The sequence below is a fragment of the Psammomys obesus genome, unplaced genomic scaffold (assembly GCF_907164565.1).
Source record: "Psammomys obesus unplaced genomic scaffold, mPsaObe1.curated_primary_1811, whole genome shotgun sequence".
In the NCBI taxonomy this organism is placed as follows: Eukaryota; Metazoa; Chordata; class Mammalia; order Rodentia; family Muridae; genus Psammomys; species Psammomys obesus.
This window is the reverse complement of record NW_026596134.1, coordinates 3,706,733-3,730,521: the sequence shown is the minus strand read 5'-3', so window position 1 is coordinate 3,730,521 and position 23,789 is coordinate 3,706,733. Positions and strand designations below refer to the sequence as shown.

The following is a 23,789-nucleotide window of genomic DNA, read 5'->3' as shown; positions in this document are numbered from 1 at the left end:
AGATAGCTGGCTTCCGTCTCAAGCCATACTAGACTAGGACTCCGTGCCCAGGCAGATGGGAAGCATGATCAATAGCTCCCACCATGAACCAGTGGTCTGATGTGCTCCCCCAAAGAACTTGGTGGCCTCCCTGGTGTCTTTATGAATGAACTAGAACACCGTAGGCAGGGAGACCCAGCCTTCTCCAGCCTCTCCCACTGGCTGTCTTCCTCTGGCAGCCCCCTTCCAAGGTTTCTACCCTCCCCAAGCTATCTTCTGCTCACTGTCCCCACTGCAGTGCTGGTGTCATCACCAGTTGGCTCTGGTCACCTGGCTTTTCCAGGATGGCTAGCAGTTGGTTGTGAAGGGTTCCCCTGTCTACCTCAGTGCCCAGCCCTCTCCTGACCATGTCCCTGGGACAACTGGATCGTGGAGCCTTGGTTAGTCTCTGGGCCTGTCCCCTCATGGTGTGGGAATTGGCATCTCTCAACCTCTGCTTTGTCATCTACACAGTGGACCTTTACGGACTGTGAGGGTAGAAGATAGTCACCTGTTGGTGTGACAAGGACAGACAGACACCATCTGAATCTTTCATGCTCTGACTCAGGGCAAGGGGAACAGTCCTGGCTCTCCAGGAGTTCTCCTGTGGTGGCTTCCTAGTGTCATCCCTAGGGTTTGTTTTCTTCCTGTAGGAGCTGGTGCACTCTGCCCCTGTATTTCCCAAAGCTGGCTTCCTGGGCAGGAGGGTGGGCGTGTCCCCTGCTTCCCCTGCTTTCTTCAAACGTCTTCTTCCAAAGAACATTCAAAAGATTGACTTTGATCCCAGCTGAGGGTGTCGGCAGTTCACCATTTGCAATTTAAAAATAGGAAAGCTAAATTTGGAAAGCACAGAAAAGGACGACCCCAGCAGCGGGTTCTCCCTCCACCCACCCTCCTGGGCTGAACCTGCCCCATCCCACTCTCACATCTGCAAACCTGCAAACATCAGATCAGAGGTATCCTGGGAGAAAAGCGGCCTTGCCTAGAGATGCCTGCAGAGGCTGTACCCACTCCTGGCTTGTTCAAGTGGTGGTGTGACTTTCACCCGAGTGGCATTAACACACAGCCTCCCCCCCCCCCCACACACACACACAAGGTGGTCATGACCCTCGGTGTCCTACTGAGGGCACAGAGAGACACTGGGACCAACTGTCCTTGAAGCCTGCACCCTTGAGTGGAAGGAGCTGCCATCCTAGGCTGTCTAGAAAACCCCACAGTGCCCTTTCAAGGGTAGAATGAGCATGTGTCAGATAACCAGGCATACAAAGTAAGTGGGACATGAGCAAGAAGCAGAGACACAGACCCACAGCGCCTATGTGGGAAAAGTGGCCACTGGCTCTGCAGAAGTAAGGGTGAGCCTGAAAGAAATTCTGGGGAAGAGGAAACTGGATGAGGGCACAGGGCATCTGTGCCAACCATGGAGCACCTGGACATGGCAGTGGTCGGCAATCGAATGGAAACTCTGTGGCTCTGTTCGGCAGAGTGGGCACAGGAGTGCGTGGGCTAGAAGGCAAGCTGCAGACCCCTGTGGGGTGAGTCAGGAGGGACACACAGCAGTGCCACCAGAGGACAGAGCTGGCGGCTCTTGCCACAGAGGGACCCCAGTCCCTGCTTCTCATACTGGTTAATGCCAGGAAAGAAACAAGCCAAAGCTGAATTCTTTCTCCACTGGTGTCCTTTATTAGTGATTTTTGGAATACAGTACTAAGGACGGCATGCATCACAGACGACAGGTGCACGAGGGTTGGGGGAGCCTCATATCTGAGGTAGAGTCAAGTGGTGTTGGGAGGGGGAGGGGAGAAATCAGCACCGGCTGTTCTGGGGGTATATCTGGCCCCTCTCGGGCCCACAGGCCGGGCCATGGGAAGAGCGCAGGGTGGATTGGGGCAGGGTGTTGGCTGCACTGTAAGACGGGGTAGATCAGGGCAGGGTGTTGGCTGCACTGTAAGACGGGGTAGATCAGGGCAGGGTGCTGGCTGCACTATAGACGGCATTGATCAGGGCAGGGTGTTGGCTGCACTGTAAGACGGGGTAGATCTCGGTGGGGTTCTGGCTGCACTGTAAGACGGGGTAGATCAGGGCAGGGTTCTGGCTGCACTATAGACGGCGTTGATCGGGGCAGGGTGCTGGCTGCACTGTAAGACGGGGTAGATCACGGCGGGGTTCTGGCTGCACTGTAAGACGGGGTAGATCAGGGCAGGGTTCTGGCTGCACTATAGACGGCGTGGATCAGGGCAGGGTGCTGGCTGCACTGTAAGACGGGGTAGATCAGGGCAGGGTGCTGGCTGCACTATAGACTGCGTGGATCAGGACAGGGTGCTGGCTGCACTGTAAGACGGGGTAGATCTCGGCGGGGTTCTGGCTGCACTATAGACGGCGTTGATCGGGGCAGGGTGCTGGCTGCACTATAAGACGGGGTGCGAAAAGACATTTTCTGCGCCCTAAAGTGGCTTTGGTTCCCCTCCTCCGTGGACAGAACTTCAGGGTTCCCTTGTTGGTTTCTCCCCACTTGTGGAGACTGGTCCCTCTAGGGACCCCAGCCTTCCTTTCCCCGGGGATAGGCCCCCCAACCCTCACTGGAAATGAAGGAGCTTCCTGTGGGGACTCCCATGGCTGCCATCCAGAAGCTGACGGCAAGCAAGCGCTTGAAGAAACACCCTTTTCCCTACAAAAAAATCGTTTCACTTATAAAACAGGGATGCTCACTTCAGGGGAGGGCGCAGCGCATAACTGTTCGGGGCGGGGTTTGCAGCAGAAGCTGGGGTGGACAAGACGAAAGCAGAGGGGCTTACTTTAAGGTCTCACTGGGGTGTTTACTTTAAGGTCTCACTGGGGTGGTATTACGGGGACGGCAGGAACTGGAACCGGAATTCCTTGGCAGGGGCTTGGACGTGGGGGTCGGCTACTCCCTACGTGGGTTAGGATAGATGGGGGCCCCTGACTGCTGCCTGCTGAGGGCAGTCAGTTGAGCAAGGTTCCGTAGAGCTGGGCCTTAGTGAGGCTGTCCTTGCGGCTCAGCCCGGCACCTCCAGTCCTTGGGAAGGCCTGCTGGGGGCTGAGGCGGCGCATCTCAGGAGAAGCCTCCATGGAGCTGGGCTCCAGGGAGCCGTGCTCGGCCTCAGGGCTGCTGCCAGCCCCGCACAGCTGCACCCCAAGCCTCTCCCCCTCCCCATCACTGGCTTCGTAGCCAGGGAGAGCGTCAGCCGAGCGGCTAGGGCTGAGGCTCAGATCACTGCTTCGGAGGAAGCAGGGCTCGGCCAGATGACCCTGGGAGAGGTCATCGCCCTCCGAGAAACTATCAGCCTTGTAGCTGGCATAGAGGGGGCTCGCGCGGCCCTCGGCCTTACTGCCGGGGCTGCTGCCGCCGCCACTGCCACTGCCACTGCCACCGCCACTGCCACCGCCGCCACCGGCGGCGCCATAGAAACGTTCTGCGAAGTTGCAGGGCGAGGCGCGGCCTGCGTTGCCCGCCTGGTACGGGTAGGCGCCCACATCCTCCACGCTCAGGGGCCGCCACTGACCTCGTATGTCCTCCCCGGCGAGGCGGCTACCGCTCGGCTTGGCCCTCAGGCTCCACAGGTTTGGGGGCATCAGAGCCTGCTGCGGACCTGGGGAGGTCGGGAAGCGGTAGGACTCGGCCGGGTACGGAGACACAGTCCGAGCGAAGCCTGGGGCGACCTGGGCCTCCATTGGGGAGGCCAGGGTGGCCGCGGCCTTGTTGAAGCGAGGGCTGCTCCCATAGGCGCCGGGGGGCAGCCTGCGGCCGAAGAGCTCCTCGCCGCGGCTATTCAGGTAGACCGCCTGCTGCGGGGCGGCCAGCGTGCCGGCCTGCGCGTGCTCCTTCTCCTCGGATGTGGCGCTGAAGCTGGAGTAGGAGCTGGATGTGGGCAGCGAGGCCGCGTAGCCCGGGTAGGCCTCATGGCGGTAGGCCTCCGGGAAGGCCGACGCCTCGGCCTCCTCCTCGTCTTCCGCTGCGCTGTCGGTGGAATTCTGCACCTGCAGGAAGCCCACGTCGGACACCGGGGTGTCCACGCTGGGCCGCCGGTTATGCTGGCGCTCTTCCGGGCAGTAGAGCGCGGTGTCGCTGCAGTAGAGATCTTCCTTGTACGCGGCCCGTGCGCCCGACTTCTCCACTCCATCACGGAAGGCCAGGTCACAGGCCGAGGCATCCGACATGCGCGAGGAGGACAGGCTGCCAGGCTCGGGCTTCTCCAGCACCTTGGCGATGACGCAGGTGGGCACGCTGTCGGCGTAGGACGGACGGCAGCGTTGGGAAGGCAGGCTGCGGCCGTGCTTCTCCATGTGCAGGCTCACGCGCTGCTGGAAGTCTGAGGGCAGCTGCAACGGGCGTGGGGAGGAGAGGAGAACGGAGACAGGTCATAGTCAGCAAAGCGGCTCAGCCCTGGCCCTGAGGCCAGGGCCAGGCCAGCATCACCGACAGACAAACAGACGGACCGACGGACCGACGACAGCAACCCGCCAGGCGTCTCACCTTACACCGGTGGGAGCAAACTGAACTCCCAAGGACAAGGTGTCCCCATCACCTCTACCCACCCACCCGGCAGAGGTGTTGGTGGGCCTAGAGAAGCTGGAACCTGGCTAGCTGGGCTCCAGTTCCCTTTCTGGCTAGTGAGGGGTGACTTCTGTGGGGGCCGGTGGGAGGGGGTGTCGCGCTACTGTTTGATCTGTTTTGTGAGTGTTGCAGGTTCGGCCAGGTCCAGGGAAAGGGGACGTGGACAAGGGGCTGGGTAGGAGAGTGCTTGTACATGTGGGCTGGGATGGACAGTCTGGCCAGGATGGTCACAGATGGGCAGGGGGGGCTCTGTCTAGTTCAGTTTGGTACCAGGCAGCCTAGTACTTGATCGGGCTCTGCTGTCAGCTCACTCAGTGTGCCTTCCATGGAGGTCCTGTCCTTGATGTCTGTGTCTTTTCTCTGGTGTGGGCCTATCTCTGATTGTAACCAGGCCTCATGGGAGCTACACTGAAGGGTCACATCCAGGGACAAGGGGCAGCCCCCAAAGGAAATAGGTGTGTAGCCCAAGGGTGCCTCTGGGAAGTGCAGTGCATGGGGGCACCTTTCACCATCAGGAAGCCAGGACCCAGGTGCACGAGGGACGAGGGTTCAGGCTCACCGGGTAGCTTCTTCCTGGAGGGTGGGGAGAGGCTTCGGGGTGGGGTGGCCCAAAAGGAGCCGGGTGGTCCTGGGACGGGGCGGGCCTGGCTGTGGGGTGGGGCCACGTTACCTCGGACACCTTATGGCCCCTGCCGTAGGTCTGGCTGCACTGCAGCAGCTGGGCCGCTAGATTGCAGTCCTTCCTATAGAGCTCCTGGAAGACAAGAGAAGGGGGTTGGCACAGCCGCCCTGGCCAGTGCCCAGTGTCAACAGGGCAATAGGAAGGGAGAACAGAGCAGGCAGGGTGGCCAGTTCTTGCCAGGCCCTGCCCGAGTTCCACACTGTCACCACACTCAAGGGCCTGCTTGGACTTGCTGGTGTGTCAACAGCCCTCCACAGGCTGGGAGAGCAGCCGCTGAGCCCCCATTGGCTCTGAGCTCCCTGAGGCTGGCAGGCTGGCTGGCCCACCAGGTCCGGGGTTCCTGTTCCTGTAGCTCCTGGAGACCCTCCAAAGATGACTTGGTGGAAGTGGTGGGCACACAAGTCAGGGACAGGGCTGGACGCCAGCCCTCCCACTCTGGTCTCCCACTTGTGGCTCAACACACTTGATGGTTTTGCCTGGCCTTGGGGCTGGGCCGGGCTCAGGGCAAGTATGTGACCCCAAGAGCAGGTTGGACCCTGCTCAGCCTCCTGAGCTGAAAACAGATGCAAACAGTAGGAATGAGGGCGTGCTTTCTGCTTTGGAAGCAAATCTCTGCTGCATGTGCCTGTGTTGGACTGTCCCTTCTTGCTCTCCAGAAACCACAGCTGGCCTAGGACCCACCTGCATCTGCAAAGGGCCCAGGACTGCTGCCACAGCTCCGCTCAACCAGGCTCTGTGTCCTGAGCTGCCCTCTCCCACCCCGCCTCTGCACCAGGCCTGCACCAGGGAGGGAAACTGGGTCTTCCAGCCCCTCCCAACTCCTCGATGAACTTCCTAGGAACAGCTGAAAGTCAGTCCCCCTAAGACCCCGCGGCAACTGTCATGGGAACCAGAAGGCTGTGGGTGCTGCACAGCCAGGTCGGCTGAAGTAAGCAGGAGATGCCACTTGGAGAAGCAGGTGACCTTGGAAAGACATGCACACTAGGGCTGGGCTCCTTGATTGAGCTGGTCTGCTTGGGACCTCCCTGCCAATGAGTATCAAGTCTCCAAATCACAAGCGATGTAACTCTAGTGAAACTAACACAACTGTTGGCTGTTCAATTAACCGTCTGTTTTCCTTATTTGTTCTTCAAATCTGCAACACCTGCCACATTCCTCCAGGGGCCAAACGCACACGGTACTCACGTTGTCCTCCGACAGCTTGTCAATGGTCACCTTGGCCTCCAGCAGGTGGCTGTTGAGGGCGACAATCTCATGGCTCATCGCGCGTTTCTCTTCCTCATAGTGCTGGCCCTGGTTAATGGGGACAGAGGAAGGAGTGGTCAGTGCTTGGTGCCATTGCCCAGCTGTTGGGTCAAGGCTTTTTGTCCACCTAATAGCTGTTGATAACAGGGTGCTCAGAATGATAATGGTGCAGGGTTATTAAAGGCACAAACTGAACCAGGTTTAATCCCATCCCACTACTGACAAGCTGGACCAGCCTAGGCCAGTCAGTCCCACTGAGCCTCAGGTACCTGGTCCTTATGTCCTAGTTTTAAGGTGGGGAGTACAGCTTGCCCTGCCCATCTCACTCAGTGAGTTGGGAAAGTGATGCTCAGCACGGCCCAGCCTCTACTTGTCCTGCACCTTCTAGTCTCAGCTTGAAGACAGGCAAGAAGCTGAACACATGTCACCAAATAAGAATAAGTGGGGACCTCCTCATCCTAATATAGGGGAGGTGCCGGGGCCTTATGGCCATCCTCTGTGCTGCCTGCACAGGCCTGGCTGCCCTGGACTCCACTTCATTTTAATCCCTGAGGGGCCACTCCAAGAGAGGGGATGTGTGCTGGGGCCTCACCATCCGGTACAGCTTGTCTTCCAGCTCCTGGTTGATCCTCTGCAGCGCCATGTAGTTGCTCTGAATCCTGCAGCAGGAAGTGACAGGGTCACGGCTTGCAAGGCCTGGCCTTCCTACAACCCCAGCAACCTCACGGCCATCATGTCCTTCCTAACATGGCTGCCAGGCACCAGAGCTTGTCCTGCTGGCTCTACCTGAGTCAATGTCTGTGCTTAAGATCTGATCAAAGCTAACTTCTGTCAGGGCTTCTCCGAGGCCACGGTCAAAGCCTCATTGCTCCTCCTACTCACAGAAGGGCTCCTCGGAGAGAACGTGGGAAGGCATATCCGCAAGAGCCTTGGAAGCTGACACCGTGGTTTACAGGTCAACTGCACACCCATGTGCTGGACACATGTATGTGAAGCCCTGGGTTTCAGTGCCAGTGACCAAGGCATGGTTCCACCTGGAAGAGCAGGTAGAGATGGAGCAATCTGCTTTGGACTTCTATTGCTGGTGGCTGGGGGATTGGGTATGGTGGCCGTGTGTCCTCTAGGCAACCTTTGCAGTATTTCTTGCCAGTGGGAAATGGACACAAAAAGATGCTTTAGAGCAGTTAAATGGCAGGGCTGGGACTTTAACCAGGGTCTGGCTGCACTGCCCGAGCTTGGCTTCCACACAGCTTGGTGGTGGCGTTCAGAAACCCAGAAGAATGGGGCCATTCAAAGAGGGACAAGATGCCCTCAGGACTGCACCAGCTGCTACCCTAAATATTTAAAACAAACTCAGCTGACAGCAGCCTGCATCGTCTTTGTGCTTCTAAGCTGGGGATGCCCACAACAGGCTTTAGACAAATAAGTGCACACAAGGAGAATATTTTAAGAATCGCCCTCCTCTCAATACATCCTGAGCCCCAAGGCCACTCCAGGATGCAGCACCTATATTTAAGTTTGGCTCAGGAGCTTTTGTGGGGTGGGGTCTGGAAGTGGCTTCTTCCTTGTTGTCTCTGGCCTGTCCAAAGTCAGAGCAGAGCATGTGTGAGGGGGTGAGGAGCCAGGTCTGGAAGAGGCCACTGAAAAAGCCTATCACTGGTATCAGTGGCCCCGGGCAGGCTGCTCTGTTCTGGGTTCTGCAGGCTGCGCCAAACACCCCCAGACCTGGGGCCACGACGATCCAGCTGCTCCTCTCCACCCATCATGGCCCCATCCTCACCTGCGCAGTTTCTCCGTGACCTTGTCCAGCTCCTCCTGCGCACGTCTCAGCTCAATCTCCAGGTAGTGACGTGTGGAGTCAAACTCCGTTTCTAGTTTCTCCAGCTTGTGTGTGGTGTAGGACAGCCGCTTGCGCAGCTCGCCCTTCTGTTCCTGCAGGGCGCTGTAAGACACCAGGCAGCTGACCAGGCTGTGGCACTGAGCGTGGGGAAACTGAGGACACTCTGGCCAGAAGGGCAAGTGTGGGCATATACTGTGCCCTAAACACGACTACTCCTTGCACGAGTACACTCGGGATAGTCCCTGCCCCCTGCGGCCCCTACACCCCCACAGCGGCTGTGCCAGCACTCGTGTCCCCTCAGGGGGTCAGGCCTCTGTGCTGTTCCCACCCAAGCCCCCGCACCCAGGAGGGTGGTGACGTCTAGTGAACTTGCTGTAAGGTGGAGGCAGGGGGGAAGTTCAGGCGCCATGTTGGAAACCTGGGGGGGGGGGCAGGGCCTGGCAGGTGCTGGGAGCACCTAACCGTGCTGTGGGACCTGACGTTCTGGGGACCTCCCTGGCTCAGAACCCAGCGAGGTGGGCAGGCGTGCCCATCAGAGGTGTCCACAACCCTGTAAGTAAGCTACATGTGTCACAGGCACAGTACCAGCCACCCCCATTAGGCATTCCTGGATTCCTGCCTGGGCCTGAGGGAAGGAGGCGGGTCCTCCTGACAGGCAGTCCCCCAAAGAGAATCCAAAGTAGCGAGGGAAACCCAGACACAAGCCGCTGCTGCCCACACAGGCCCAGCTGCCAGGTGTTCTGTTCCCTTGCCCGGCTGTCTATATGCTGCTCACCTCCAGGCAGCCCACTGGGCTTGCACCAGCCCACCCCAGGCAGCCACTATTCTGGCCTCCCCTCCCTTGTAAGGTGTGGCAAGCTTCCTGGAGCACCCACTTCATCCAAAGCAGACTTGCAGTAGGCAGTAGCCCAGGAGGTGGGGGGTCCCTTGTAGGGGCTCCTGACTGTAGCCTGACAGACTGCAGGAAGGGGCTGTGCCCTTGGGAACAGGCGAGGGCATTGACCATCTGCAGGGGTGGCCCTCTCACCCTGACTCCTGGCTCTCTTCCCACCTCCAGGATGAGCTCTTCAGAGGCTGTGCCTGCATCCTGTTAGTCCCTGCACTCGGCTTTGACCCTTTCTATGGTCTATGAGGCAGCCTAACCCACCTGCCTTCAGCCACCTATCTCTACTCAGTTCGAACCCTGCCCATGCTGGGAAAGACCCAGCCAGAGTCACCCCGTCTTCCTCTCCCCCACTTAGAGAAACAGCAGGAGCAGACTCACGGAAAGCGAAAGGAGCTCCGTGGTGCATTCCACGCAGAACTGGGACCCAGCAAGAAGTGCTGCTCCACACAGAGCCTTAGTTTACCCTGAGCATCTAGTGGACTTCTAGACATGGGCGACTCACTGGTCCAACAGCTCTTTCTGCCTCTGTTCCCCAGCCATCACAGCCACCTACCCTTTCAGGACAGCTGTTGGCCAACAGAAGTCCAGCTGCTGATCTCCAGGGACTGCATCACCCAGGCTCTGACCCGGACACTCACTGTCAGTCCTCGGCCATTCCTGGTGCTGTTTCCATGGGGATTTTCTCCCTTACATCTGCCACCATCCTACCTGCAGGCCTTTGTCTGGCCTGGCCCCGCCACTGAGCCATGTCCCCGCCTGCCGCACCCCGCACTTTCTTGGGCTCCACCTGCCAGTCTGTGTCCCATTGCTTCCAGCCTGCCTTCAGAGCCCCAAAACCTGGAGAGGGCCATGGCAACTCCTTCTTGACTCTCCCTCACATCTGGCCATGCCTTGGGGCCAGATGCTCCTGGACAGGGAAGACTAGAGTCTGCCACCATCTCCATCTACTGTCCTAACCTCCCACAGGCGAACTGGACCTCTCCCAGGGCCTCAGAGTGGCATATCCGTATCCATATCTATATATGAGCATGGCAGTCACTGGTACCTACACTGGGCACCTGACACAATGGGAGGCATCACTGTGTGGGAGTGGGGCTGCCAGGCCACTGGGAGACTAAGGTCAGTGGGAGGCTCCCGTGCTCCTGAGGGACTAGGATATGGCTGGCTAGGTGCAGCAGCTGGGTCAGGCTTTCCTGGCACCCAGACATAGCCTTGTCTTCTTTTTGTTGGGGGGGGGGGCTAGGGGGAAGGAAGCTTATTTTAGTTTCCAGGTCACAGTCCATCAAGTCATCAAGGGCAGCCATGGAAACAGCCTGTTCACGGGAAGGGGCGCTGAGGAACTGGGAGCAGCCAGAGCCTCCCCCTCCCCAGTGGTGATGATAGTGGCCTCTCTTTGGTTGTGTCCTAGTGAGGGAAGGACAGCTGCGCTGTGCTGGGTCTTGGTCCTCTCCTCACCCCCTGAAAGACCTAGGCAGACATTAGAGTGCTGGCCCCATGGTTCAAAAAGGGTCCTGAAGGACACGTTCTCCTTCTGTAAGGCCTCTGGCCAATCACAGGAGCCCAAAGATGGAGCTGGGCCATTGGGACAATGTGCTGGGAGCCAAGAGACTTTTTCTGAGCCTGTCTGTCCTGGGGAGCTGGACGCAGACATGGGACACAAGTCCTGGGACAGACAAAGAGACACCAAGGAGTTGGGGGTGCAGGGTGGAGACAGCAGGTGTGTTACCTGTCCCAGAGCGAGGGTAAGGACCTGGCCAGGCGGCCCTGCAGGACTCGGGGCTGCCCGAGGCACGAGGGCACCCAGGGGCTGTGCAGCCTGTGGGCGAAGAGGACAGAGCTGCTCAGAACATGTGGGGGCACAGCATGCGGCTGCAGGCCCTGGCTGGGGCCAAGAGACAAGAGGGCAGCGCTGTCGAGGGGGAGCTGAGCGTCTGACAGCCCCTGCTGGTGGCTCCGGAGGGTCTGAGCTCATTAGTGACATGGAGTCCTCCTGGGGTAGGGTTCTTTGGTCATCAGCTGGGCTTATTTGGGGGGTTCTGTTCCTACCCACAGGCCTGAATCTTCTATCTCAGCCTCATTAAGGCTATAGGAAGAAACTCTACCGTCGCTCCTGCTCTGTCTCTCTGTCCTGTACTGGGGCTGAGTTTTGGCAGACTATGTTCCTCCTGAGCAAGCCTTTCTGGTCATAGGGGAAAGGAGGTGCAAGCAGCCCCTCTCTTCAGGGAAGCTATATTGGCCACATGAGGGTCCTTTGGGCTTCGGGGTCTGAGGACACTAGGTGTCTCTTCACCCGCTGCTGGGAGCTTGTTCATCAACCCTCCCCCCTCTGTGGCTGGGCTGGGCTGGACAGTGGGTGGGTATAAAAAAGAATATAGGTCTGACTCCTCCCTGCTGTGGCTCCAACCTGCTTTGGCTCCGCCTTGCTCTGGTGCTGCGCAGCTCTGGCGCCGCCCTGCTGGAGGACAATGCCACACATGTGCCAGCCACAGGGCCATGGCCCACCTGGAACCTTCCTGCTCAGGCCTGACACATGCAATTGAGGGGACATGGCAGGCATGCTCAGGGCTGAGGTATGGTCAAACAGCCACTGAGGTGGGCCAGTTACACCCACAGAAGCTCCTGGCTGGCCCAGAAACCAGGCTTTCAAAGAGGGGTTTAGGAAAAGGCAGACATGCCGAGAACTGCACGGCGCCGTTTAAAAGACTCATTGCACGGGCCATCACAGAAGAAAAGAAATGCTCATCTGTTACGCCTGGGTGGTGGGATGCTGGGTAATTGAAAAAAATGTATACTTTTCTGGGTTTGTCATCTTTTCTACAGATGAAAAATCAGAAAAAAAGAACTTTACTCAGGCTCAAATTTTGTCACTGGGAAAAAGCTCTTGTAGGCATCAAGTGATGGGCCAACAGCTGCAGGGGTCAGGGTGGGGGTAGGCCTCCCAGTGCTCACATGGCAGCCATTCCCAAGCCTGGAGATGGTGGCATGGGTTGGGCTGTCTCCCTTCCTGGCTTGGCCACAGTGTCCTCCTCAAAGCCCTCGCCAACAAGTTTCCAGTCAACCTCCCTACCCCCAGGGGTCTCAGAAGCTTAGGTGAAGCACTAGATGAAGTCTGGGACCTAAGGGGAAACTGAGGTCCAGTGAAGGGCAGAGGTGTCTGGGCTGAGGGGATGCATGGTCTGAACCCAGTCACTTACAGGGCATTTATTAAGCACCACTGAATGGCTGGTTTTGTTCAGAGCCAGGTAAAACATGGAGACTGTCGACATTTGATATAGGGAACATCTCCCAGACATAAGGAAGTTATGCCCTAGCCCCGAGATTCCTAGACAAGTCTCAGGGCTGAGATGTGGACCAGCCTACTCCCTTCTCACACCCTAGTCCAGAGAGAAGAGGGTCGGAAGCAAGCTGAGGCTGCCGAGGAACATTGTGAGTTGTGCTCACCTCCAGCAGGGCCAGTGATTGCCCTGGCTGGTCACCAAGGCTGCCTGCCCTGACACCAAGCCACCAGGATGTATGTGAGCCTGGCATTGGGTGCTTCCCAGCTTGCCTGGAGCCCATAGCCTTCCTCCTAGGCATGGAAGCAATCCTTTCTCCTAGGGACACATGTCTGTCTTCTCCCAGGAAATGCCTGACAACGCAGCTCCAAGAGACCCTGAGGACCAGCAGGTGTCCTTGAGGGTAGAGAAAGGCTCAGGACACTGAGGCAACAGCAGGCATAAAACAGAGCCTCCTTGCACAGCAACCAAGCAGGGCTATCACCACTCATCTTAAGTGCAGACAGCCTCAGCCACCTGTGGAGCCTGAGGCTGCCTGGGCTCACTCCAGCATGCCCGGGCAAGAAAGGCTCCAGCCCCATCTGTGGACTCTACACACGTAGCTGAAGGCTCCTGAGCTAGCCAGGCCATTCCTTTCCTCTGTGCTTCTTAAGTCTCACCAGCCTTCACTCCCCCCACCCCACCCCCACCCCCTACACCTCCCTCCCCTGTCTTGGGATGCTCAGCCTGATACCTCTCCTGCCTCTGGCGACCTTCTCAACCCATGCTGGGCCACCTGTCCTTCAGGGGACTCATAGCCCTGTTTCCCTGGTGACTGCCTTCTTGGTCCATATGGTGATGGGGCGAGGTTGGGCTCTTGGTCACTGTCCCAGAATCAGCGGAGGGCCAGGGGTTGCTCTGGTCTGGTGTCACTGACGTTCTGTGGGGCCCTGCTGCGCTCAGCCTGTCTTGTGCTCCGCCATGGCTCAGCCTGGGCCCAGCAGTCATGCTCCAACAACGCCAAATTGCTTGTCATTCTTCACATGCTGCAGGCACTTTCTCATCTTGGTGACTTTGTCCCCATGTCCCCTCTGCTAGGATCTTGTTCTGCTCAGCCCAAGTTAACTCTTCCCCACCTGAAGGCCCAGCTGGCCCACCCTCCCTGGAGAGGTCAGAAACTGCTCCCTGGGTAGTCAAGTCGACAGCCTACCTATCTCTGAGTGCAGAGCTGTGTGGGTCTCCTAGGCCACCCTGGCCTCCCAACCTCAAGCTCATCTGGCAACTGGCTCGTTTCTAAACCTAAGGAGACCACACCCTGCCCTGGCCACTGTGCCCAGATTCCCACCTCTTGGGCCACCCACGATCCAGCCTCTGCCTGTGCTTGCCTTAGAGCTCGACTGCTCTCCTGCCTTCTCCGGGTCTAGGATAGTCCCCCTGGAGGGTGGTCTCAGTGTTACCACTGGGTGGACAGCTGCATGGCGTGGCTGGTCACCTGCCCACTGAGCCAGCGGACTACCTCAGCTATCAGGCACTGCAGGAATGCAGCCAGGCATGCGCCCAGGGCTGTGCTCACACTCTCAACTAGCCTAGAATGTCCATCTTCAAAGCTGTTGCCAAGGGCCACCTCTGCCTACTGCCACTTCCTGAGGAACCTAACCTGTCCTCTCCTGGACGTCAAGCTAGCTCCCTGGGGGCCGCATGCCCAGGTGGTAGAAACATCTCTAAATGGTGCGGGACTGCCCCAGCCTCCCTGTGAGGCTCCTTTCATGGAAAAGCCAGAGCAACCGACCATCAGCTCCTCAGGCTGCTGGGTGGAGCCTCTTCTGCTGGCGGTACCCTCAGGGGCTCTGACCTGTGCCATATCACATCATCACTGTGCCATGGTTACCACTGGATGGCTCTGCCCTTCATGCCAGTGACTGCCCTCCCCCAAGGGCAGGTGAGCCACGAACAGGGGATGACTCAACACTCAAGCCTGCCCAGGAAGCTCCATCCATCTTCTCCATCTTCTCAGATCTCCCTTCCCCCAACCCCACTTCCCACCCAAGGAAACAGGTACTGAGTAGGTAAGGTCAGGCCTGTCCCAGGTCACAGCATTTGGTTGGGCTCAGCCCTCTGCTGTCTTTCCCCCCCCCCCCCCCCCCGGCCTCCAGGCACCCTCACCCCCTTCCTCACTGGAGAGGCCAGCTGCCATCATGGTCACTGAAGTGTCACAAAACAAACTGCCCCTGTGGAAAGGTGGCACTTGCCTATGTGCCTTCCTTCATATCAGTATGCCTTAGGGGACTGCATTGTCACTGTGGTCCTGTGGCCATAGCAGGGGCTGTCTGGAAGGAGGTTGCCTCTAGGGAGCACAGGTGTCCACACACTGGGCATCTGCCCTGGTTCTATCTCCATGGCTGTGCAGCTCAGGCTAATAGGGCCCCTCTGTCTCTCCTTCCTCCTGGGGCAGCCAGCCGTCAGGAGCTACAGCAGGAAAAAAAGTGGCTCCTCACCTCATCTTATCAGGCAGCTGCAGCTCTGCCCAGCCACCCCCTTCTGCCAAGAGCACCATGTGCCTAGAGTTGGGTACCATGTCCTGGAGAGCCCTTAGGGTGGATAGAGCTAGATGCCCAGGGCAGCTACAGTGCCCCACCCCCGTGCTAGGGACGTCCCCTTCCCTGTTCCTTCCCTGAAGCCTCTCTTCCCATCCCAAGGACAGGAGGTTCCCGCCTGGACTCAGCCCCTAAAAATGGACTGTCCTGGAGTGCCACCATCATCCTCATGCCACTGCCCTACCCCTAACCCCTCCTCCCGCCACCTACAGCAGGAGCACAGGGAGCCGTCCAAGGGGACCCTCACAGATGTCACCCCCATGTGCCACCTACCCGCATCTGCCTGGCACCTGTGCTGTGTGCCTGGCACAACCCTCTAGGCCCTGCCTGCTTTCTGTAAGCTATGGCTTCTTTCCTGAATCAGCGATCCCCCTCCTTCTAGATCCTTCTCCCCAGCAGTCCTGTAGGTGGCTTCTTTTCACACTTCAATAACCACCTTCCCTGATCTTCAGGCACTGTCCGTTCTGCTGCCGGAAGTGCGTTCTGCTTTTGCCTTTCTGTCTCTGTGTTCCCAACAGGCTCTGAATAACTGTGGCTTGCTCCCCTCTTGCCCCTCACCTGGCATCTGGCTGGCTACCCCCTCCCAGCATCCTTTGAGGGTACTCATGTCTGCTTCCTATCAGCAGCCTCTGTCTTCCCCTGGTTGCACACACTCACCGTAATCCCCAGTAGCAAATGTCATGGGCTGCCACGGTCGCCGGTGCTTCTAATTCCAGGTGTCCCCATCCTGCTGCCTCATCTGTCTTCGGGGCTCAATGGAAGCCCTCCATAGATAGCCTCTCCCCTGTCCAAATGGTCCTGGACATTCCCCACCCACCCACTAGCCCTGCCTACAGGGTGGGACCCCTCCTTCCTGTGCCCCACAACCCTGCCCTCTTAGCCTCTGGCCCTAGTCTTGAAGCAGTCACCCTGCATTGGGGAGATCACCAAGCTGTGCTTGGGTTGGGGGTACAGGGAGGAGGGCCTTACATCCCCAGACTGTAGTGTGGAGCTGGGGTGTGGGGGCCTGGATCAGCCAGGGAAAGGCACAGGCTCCAGGGGTGCCCCACCCTGGAGAGCTGGCAGTGCTGTAGGGGGGCAGGGGTGGTAGAGTAGAAACAGGAGCCTGGTGGAGACTAAACAGAGAAACTATGCGGGCCCCAGGAGCATCTGCAGTCCCCAGTTTCATTGGGTCTCCTGTCTCTCCTGCCTGGCCCTCTCACCCCACACCCCACCAGGATGCTGCCTAGGGGCAGCATGCAGGGGAGGACTGTGGGTGGGTGTCCTCAGGGTGAGCCTCAGTGTCAACAGTAGCTCCTTGTCCCTGGGTGCCACGCCCCTCAGAGCCTGGGTAAGGGGGCTTCGATGCCACCCGGGCATCAAGCTGGCTTGAGGACATACCTTCAAGTCCCTTAACCGCTATCAACAGACATGGGCAAACTGGCTAGTGAGCAGCGGCAGGAGGCCTGCCTCTCCCACTCTGCAGTCGTGTTGCTGTTCAGGTCTCGATGGTACGAGGCCCTAGGCTGCTGGGCAAGGTGGACAGTCCCTGTCCCTGAGCCCTCAACAGCTAGGTCTCCAGGACACCCAAGTTCCAGCTGTCCCTTCTCCCTCTGTACCCCCTCTGTACCTGCACATACGTGCTCTCACATAGGCTGTCTCCAGAGCAAACCTTGTCTTACAGGAAAGGACTGTGGTAATGACAGCAAATTTTAGTGCCAGCGTCTGGAAGGAGGCACCCCATGAGGAAGAAGGCTGTCTTTGGGTGCCTCAGTTTCTCCATCTGAAACAAAAGCCCATTGGGACCACTTCCCTTCTGAGGCTCTCTCTATGTCCCAGGGTCATGAGGCCTCCTGATGCCAGGCACCCCGGCCAGGGATGTGGGCACAATGCTTAGTAGTGGGTAGAGGGCTACCTGTACCACTGACTGCTGTGGGGCAGGGACGGAGTGTGGGAGGGGGGCTGCACAGCTTGAAGAGTCCCGCCTCATGGCTGCTTTCTTTTCCTTTTAAGGTTTTCAAGATACTTGCATGCATGTCCATGTCTCATGTGTGCCTGGTACCCCTCAAGGTCAGAAGTGGGTGCTGGGTCCTCTAGAACTGGGGAATGGACAGTTCTGCGCTGCTGTGTATGTGCTGGGAATGGAACCTGGGTCCTTTGCAAGAACTAGTGCTCTTAACTGCTGAGTCATCTCTCTAGTCATGTGTGCGTTTTCTCATCCAGGGTTGACCCTGCAAGCACAGCCCTGCCAAACTCTGGACTCTCTTCCTCCTGCCTCCATCCTCCTACTCACTGTGGGAATAATGTCATTTGCCCAGTGGATGAGGCAGCATGCCCCCTGCCCTGGGTGGGGGATGACAGACTTGTTGAGAGAGACACAGCTTCTAGCTTCAGTTGCGTCTCGATAGTGAGTGTCAGGTTCACAAAGATGCTTTCGGTCTCTCTAACGTCGGTGTTACTGTCAGAGAATCAGAGAGGCTCAGAAGTTTACTCAGGACCACAAGCCTCTAAGTAGAGACCTGGCATTCAAGCTACAAAAGTGGCTCCACGTTCATACAAGATAGAGCAGGGTCCCAGCTGGGCTGTGGGGACAGAAGATTTTGAAGGGAAAACCACTGTCTGATCCCTCATGAAGGAAGAACTCAAGAGGAGGTAGGCACTCACACCTTAGTGAGAATTAGGCTTCCTCTAGTGGCATCAGATTTGGAAGTAGGGGTGGGGGCCTTGAAGAACCTCATTTAGTGAGGGGCTTGGCCAGCTGGCTGGTGAGTTGGTGGGCTGGAGGGGAAAAGAAATTGAAGAGTAGGGAATCTGATATGGAGGGGCACCCCCACATTCAAGGAGACCCAAGGCCGTGTACTGGAAAAGCACAAGTCTCCTCACAGCTGCCCGCCATGTCTGTCAGGGGCTCAGGTCCAGCAGTTGTGTTGCCACGGCTCTGTGACAGTATCTGCTCTGTGGGCTCCGTCTGTACTCAGAACCCACCTCTTGGTTCCTGCAGTTCTTACTGTGCCCCTGCGCTGGCTATCTCCTGCCTGCCTAGAGCTCAGGCCTCTCTCCCTGCTTGTTCTTCACAGCTGTCTACCTACCCAGGCTTGCAAAGCTGCCCCCCCATGCTGGTCACCCTCCCATTTCTGTCCCCCACAAAGCACTTGGAACTGTGAATTTTACTTGTTTAGAAAAGGTTCTGTCTTTGCTAACTGGAGTGTTTCTTCTATACCCTCCTTGATTATAATACCCTTGGTAAACAGTGGTGCTTAATAAATGTGTTGAGCCTGTGATCAATGAGCAAACTCATGTCCAAATGGCAAGTCAGAGTGCCAAGGTCAGACAAGACCTTCAGGGAAGGGAGGGAGGGCAGGTTGCCCCAATGAGTAGGGGCAGATGTGGGGGGTACTGGGGGGTGCACAAGGAGGGACTGGGGAGCAGGCGTCTGGAGTCTTCGTGCATCTCCTCAGCCGTGGCATCAGGAGAGGTATGTATGTGGCCCGGAGGGGGTGCTGACACAGCTGTGAGGCTGACAATCACCAGCTTCTAAGAGCTAGCCTCGTGCTTCCCCTCCCCCACTGTCCCAGGATGGAAGGCAGCCTGGCCTGCATGAGCTCCGTGAAATCAGTGAAGTGAGGAGGTCAAGGTGTGGGCCAAACGCATGAGCAGGTGCCCCTATGAGAACAGTACCGACCTCAGGACACAGGGACTGAGTTCAAGGGGGAGAAGGCTGAGCAGGGCATCTGGAAATTCATTAGCAGCACAAAAGACTTCAGTCAGGAAGCGGGAGCAGGGCTGGCTCTGGTGGAGTGTCTGCCACCACAGTGAAGCTCCAGTGCCGCCCCAGCACCCCAGCATGAGACGCTCAACAGCGAGAAAGCTGGGAGGTCCTGTCCAGTCAAGGACCACAGTGAGCGACATAAGGTGGCTGGAAGCAGCCATCACACTGGGTCCCTGGGGAAGTGCCTGCAGAGGCCATCATCTGCCATCATCAAATGACAGGAATCCAGCTAGGAGAGTCCCCACGCCCACCTGATGGAGGACCTGGGCAGTGGCACTGGGTGCCTCTGGGCCTGTGATCACGTGGGCCCTGCCACAGGGGGCGCTTGTCCATGGATGCCCACAGCAGCTCTGCTTAACTTGACCCAACCACTGGGGAGCGCCTGCGGCTCAGTGTGATGATGGCCCATCACTGGGGACCCACAGCCCCAGTGGGACTCCTATAGCCAAGCAGCTGCAAGGCTGGAGCTGCCCATGGACTCGAAGGCCAGGATCCCGATGACCCTGAGGTGGGGGCAGCGTTTGGGGAAGGGTCTTGGAGACTTGGGGTGGCTGGCAGCCTGCAGGCGGTCCCCAGGTTTGCCCTTACAGCTAGATGTGCATGTGTGTTGATCACCAGCTCTCTGTTGCTTCTCTGGAGACTACCATGTCCCGCTGCTTTAAGGACTAGCTTTGGCAGTGGGCGTGGTCCCCAGCGAGGGATCTGGGCTTGCCAAGTAACCCTCTGCACCTCAGGGCAGAGGAGAAGCTGCAGCTCAAAGGGAGAAAGAGGGGCTGCCAAGCAGGGCAGCAGAGAGAGGCCCATGGCCACCACCCAACAGGCAGCTGAGATGCAGGGTCTCCTCCCAGGGCCAGCACAGAAAATTCTACACAGAGCTGGAGGTGGAGTAGCTGAGCAGGGGTGTGCGTGACTCAGGGGGAGAGGTGGGGCCATCAATCGGTGTGGTTGTGCACCTACTGTGTGCCACCTGGCCCAAGGAGTCCTACTGTGGGCAAGCGTCTTTCAGTCGCCGGAGCTTGCAGATGAGAGGTCAGAGCCAAGTCCTGCTCTCAGGGTGCCCACCTGTGGCACTGGGAAGGAGAGGAACCTCATTCCAGGTGTCTGGGACAGGCCCCTGAAACCTTCCCCCGCCCTGTCCTCCTCTGTCCCATATCGCTTCCTGAGCCCGCAGGTCTTTGCACTCCTCCAGGAGGGTATTCTGTCGAACCTGTCATCCCGAGTCCCAGTTCATATCCTGAGAATCCTTTTCCGATACTTCCGGAGGCTAATGTCCCTAGCCTGCTAATGGAGCATCCTGGACAGACCTCACTGTCCCCTACCCCCTCGCCTGTGGGCTTGTTTTGAATGCTGGGCGGGGTCTCCAGGACAGGGCCTGGTACATGACTTGGGTAAGAACCCAGAGGAGAGGGTCTTGCGAATCTCAGAGTCTGCGGCATAGCTAACAGTGGGGAAGAGGTTTCCTGGGCAGTCATTTGCCGAGGGCTCCATGGCAGGACCATGCTGCAGGGAGGGAGTCCTGCAGAGCCGAGGAAAGTGAGAGCCCAGCTGCTCATCTGCTCACAGAAGGCTGCCACCAAAGTCAATCTTCCCCGTTAGCCACTCAGGCTCAAGCCTGGGGTGGGTGGGTGGAGGAGTGGGCGGGGCCAAGGCTGGACCTCCCAGAACTCAACCTAGTTCCCAAGCCCATGTTATGGCGAGAAAACCTGCATGCTGCCCCAGGAGGCAGAGCCAAGCTCATACCACCTTCTGCCTAAGTACCCAGGACCCTTTTACTCAACCACAAAAGCCTTTCCTCCTGCCTGGACGAGTGGGCTGCCCCCTCTCCGGGGAAAGTCTACCTTGGCCCCTGCTGTGCTCCTGGCCCCAACACCAGACGCCTGACCCCACCCCCTCCTCCCAACATCCCTAGGTAGGGCTGTTCTTTCTGCAGCGGAGGAAGCTCAGCCAGGAAGAAAAGGGCTCTACTAAAAGCTAGCTCTGTGGGACCCCAAATCCTATGACAGCCCTGAGGAGGTCACATGACTGGATTCCCTTAGCCTCCGGTTCCTCAGGCCCAACCCTAATCCCCAGTCAGAAACCCATCTGGCTGTCAGGTCCCAGGGAAGGAATGTTTTGGAGGGAGCTAGGGGCCAGCAGCTGACCACAATGAGACCCTCCCCAATTCCAGGGGTAGGACCCTCCCCGGACCAATTCCAGGGGTAGGACCCTCCCCGGACCAATTCCAGGAGGCATACTGAGTCCCATCTTCAAGACCCCTCCAAATCTGGAAGGTCATGTGATCCAATCCAGTCCAGGGGCCCAGGCCCTTACCACTGCTCCCAGCCCTCCCCTTTCAGCAGAGGACATGACATCTGCCTACTTATGTCCCCAATCAGGTTGACCAGGCCCCAGGCCTGGCACAGACCACACCCAAGACCCTTGGTTGAGCATAGGGAGAGAGGGAGAGAAGGAAGTTTAGGGAGTCTGTCTGGTTTCTAGAAGGCTCTCCATTTTTCTCCATTCCCAGTTGGGTTGAACAGTGTCCCCCTCCCCCCTCAGTGTGGGGGTGATGATGAGAAACAGCCAAGGAGGGGCACCAGTGAGGGTCCTGGCCTGGGGAGGGAAGCCTGCTGGGTTTGGGCCTGAGGTCATGGCTATGACCATGGACAGAACCATGGCTCTCCAGGCCTAGATGCCTCCACTTGGGCCTGGACCATGCAAGGTGGGCCTTGGCCCACTGACATCAGGTTTTGTTCTGAGGTCCCAAGGGGCCCCCACCCCACCCCCAGCTCAAAAGATGCTGGTCCCAAGCCCGTGATCCTATGCTCTTGTCTCCAGATACCTGAGTATCTGAGACCACTCATCAGTATTGAAGGTCAGCTGGGAAGGCCCAGCCCCTCCCCTAGAGCCAGGCCCTACCTCGGGCCAGGCCCGAGCTGAGCCAGGCCCTACCCCTCAGGGAATAGTGGCCTGTTACCCAGTTCTTCCCATAGTGAAAATTTTAGCCTCGGACATCGGGGCCGGGAGACCTTCCGGGCCAGGGGCGATGGCCCGAACCCAGCACCAAAGGACCGGGCCTGCTGACCACACAGCCTGGGCCCTGGCTCGGGAGGAAAACGCTGGGGGGGGAGGGGGGGTGTCCGAAGGAAAGGGCGATGGCGCCAGAAGCCGCGAATATTCAAATGGGCTGGTCCCCGGGTTGCTGCGCGCCCGGCCCCTCGGAGCCCCGGACCCCCTCTATGTTGGGGTGCGCGGGAAGGCCTTGGGGGCGCTTCGGGCCGCGGCCGCGGGGTTCCCCCAAAATGGCTCCAAGACGCGGGGCCTGGGCAGCCGCGCGGGCTCCATCCCCGACCGCCGCCATCGGCGCAAACTTTGCCACCCCGGCCGCGACAACTGTCGGCTCAACGACGGGGACGTGGCGATGGGGCCCCGGGGTCCCAAGGGGCTAGCGCGCGAGGGCCCCGGGGACCGGCCTGGGATGACGCCCCTGTTACGGCTGCCCCGAGCCCCGTGCGCTGCCCCGCGCCCAGCCGCGCCCCCCGGCCCGCCAACCGTGCCCATCCCGAGCCCCCCGGGCCCCGCCGCACCCCCCGGCCCGCCCTCTCCCGAGCCCCCAGCCCGCCCGCGGCACTCACCTGAGTTTCTCCATGTCTGCGGCAGAGGCCTGCGGAGAGCAAAGGAGAGGGTCAGCGCGCAGCAGGGCGCCCCGCTGGCCCGTTCCGTGGGCAGCCCCGCACGCGCCCCAGCCCGCACCCCCGTGCCTCAGTGGGCGCGCCGGGCCGCGGCCGTGTAACAGGTGAGCCCGCCCGGGCCGCCGCCGAGTTACGCCCCCCGGGCCGAGCCGGAGACCGGTCGGGAAAGCGGGAGGCAGCGGCCCGGGCGGATCGCGGCATCGCCAGCGAAGGGGCCCCGCCGTGCCCGTCGACTCTCGGGCGGCTGCGGCCCCCGCCGCTCCCCGTCCCCGTCGTTAACCCCTGCTGCCCCGCTCCCTCCCTCTGTCCCTCCCGAGCCCGGCAGCGCAGGAGCGCTGAGTCGCTAGAGAGTGTTGGAACCGCGCACCCGGCCGGCGCTCATGCAGCCCGAGGGGAACGGCATCGGACGTCTGGCACTCTCGCTTCCGTCTGGGACCCTGCTGTCCTCCGATCTCGGGGTTCGGAGCCTTCCCCCCCTCCTGGGCCCGAGGGATTAACCCTGGAGCTCCCGGTTCTCCGGCGGGGCTTCGGGCAGCTGGCGCAGACTCGCCGGCGGCGCGCGATGTAAAGACCCTCCGAGACGGACGGCCCCTCCCGTGCGCTTGGGACTCACTAGTCCCTGTTAACCCTGCGGGTTCCGGCAAACCCCGGGGACGGCGAGCGGCCCGTGCGGGATCGCACTTCCTGCGCACAGCGGGCTCTTCTGCGCCCGGCCGAGGCCGCCCCGGGGCTGCCCCCGCCCTCCTGCGAAAGGCTGTGCTGGAGTCTGAACCCTGGGACGACGCCACAGACCTGGGAAGACTGATGGCTGCCCATCCCGGACCCTCGCGCCGGGCGCCGCCGCCGCGTCCGCCGGGAGCGCGCTCCGCTCGGTCCGGGCCCCACGCCGCCTCCCCCACCGCCCCGCCGAGCGAGGGCGCAGCCCGGCCTCGCAGCCGCGGCTAGGCTCGGCCAGCAACTTCCCCCGCGCCCGAGCAGGCCTCCCCGGCGCTCCCCCAGCCTCAGTTTCCTCGTCTGAAATCTGGAAGAGGGAAGGCGAGGCGGGAGGAGCTCGGCCAGGCGCTCGGCTGCCCTCCAGCCCTGGCGAGCTGCAGAGGGGCCGGGCTAGGCAAAGGACCCCTGGGGCGCCCGGTGGGCTTCCCTCCCCGCACACTTTAATAAAAGTTTACAAAAAGCACGAGCCCAGACCCCCTTCTACGAGTCTCCCTGCAGAAGTAGTTTCTTAGTTAGAGTTTGGCGCATACCAGCACGACCCCCCCCCCCCCCCCCCCCCCCCCC

At 59.5% G+C, this 23,789-nt stretch overlaps 1 protein-coding gene across 4 annotated transcripts in view; it reads right to left on the bottom strand.

The window, feature by feature from the left end:
* Positions 1 to 1,681: 1,681 nt before the first annotated feature.
* Begain (brain enriched guanylate kinase associated) overlaps positions 1,682 to 23,789 on the bottom strand; it is a 22,499-nt gene continuing 391 nt past the window's right edge. The window contains exons 1-7 of one of the 4 annotated variants that reach the window (XM_055593007.1): positions 23,304 to 23,350; positions 22,455 to 22,483; positions 8,299 to 8,460; positions 7,111 to 7,177; positions 6,459 to 6,566; positions 5,262 to 5,345; positions 1,682 to 4,356 (exon numbers count right to left, since the gene is read on the bottom strand). In XM_055593007.1, the coding sequence (XP_055448982.1) occupies positions 2,980 to 4,356; positions 5,262 to 5,345; positions 6,459 to 6,566; positions 7,111 to 7,177; positions 8,299 to 8,460; positions 22,455 to 22,483; positions 23,304 to 23,327 (1,851 nt within the window). In that variant the 5' untranslated portion in view covers positions 23,328 to 23,350 and the 3' untranslated portion in view covers positions 1,682 to 2,979. Of the gene's footprint in view, positions 4,357 to 5,261; positions 5,346 to 6,458; positions 6,567 to 7,110; positions 7,178 to 8,298; positions 8,461 to 22,454; positions 22,484 to 22,580; positions 22,723 to 22,878; positions 23,274 to 23,303; positions 23,351 to 23,789 lie in introns of those variants that run through there. The other 3 variants (XM_055593006.1, XM_055593005.1, XM_055593008.1) reach the window with 3 other exon arrangements.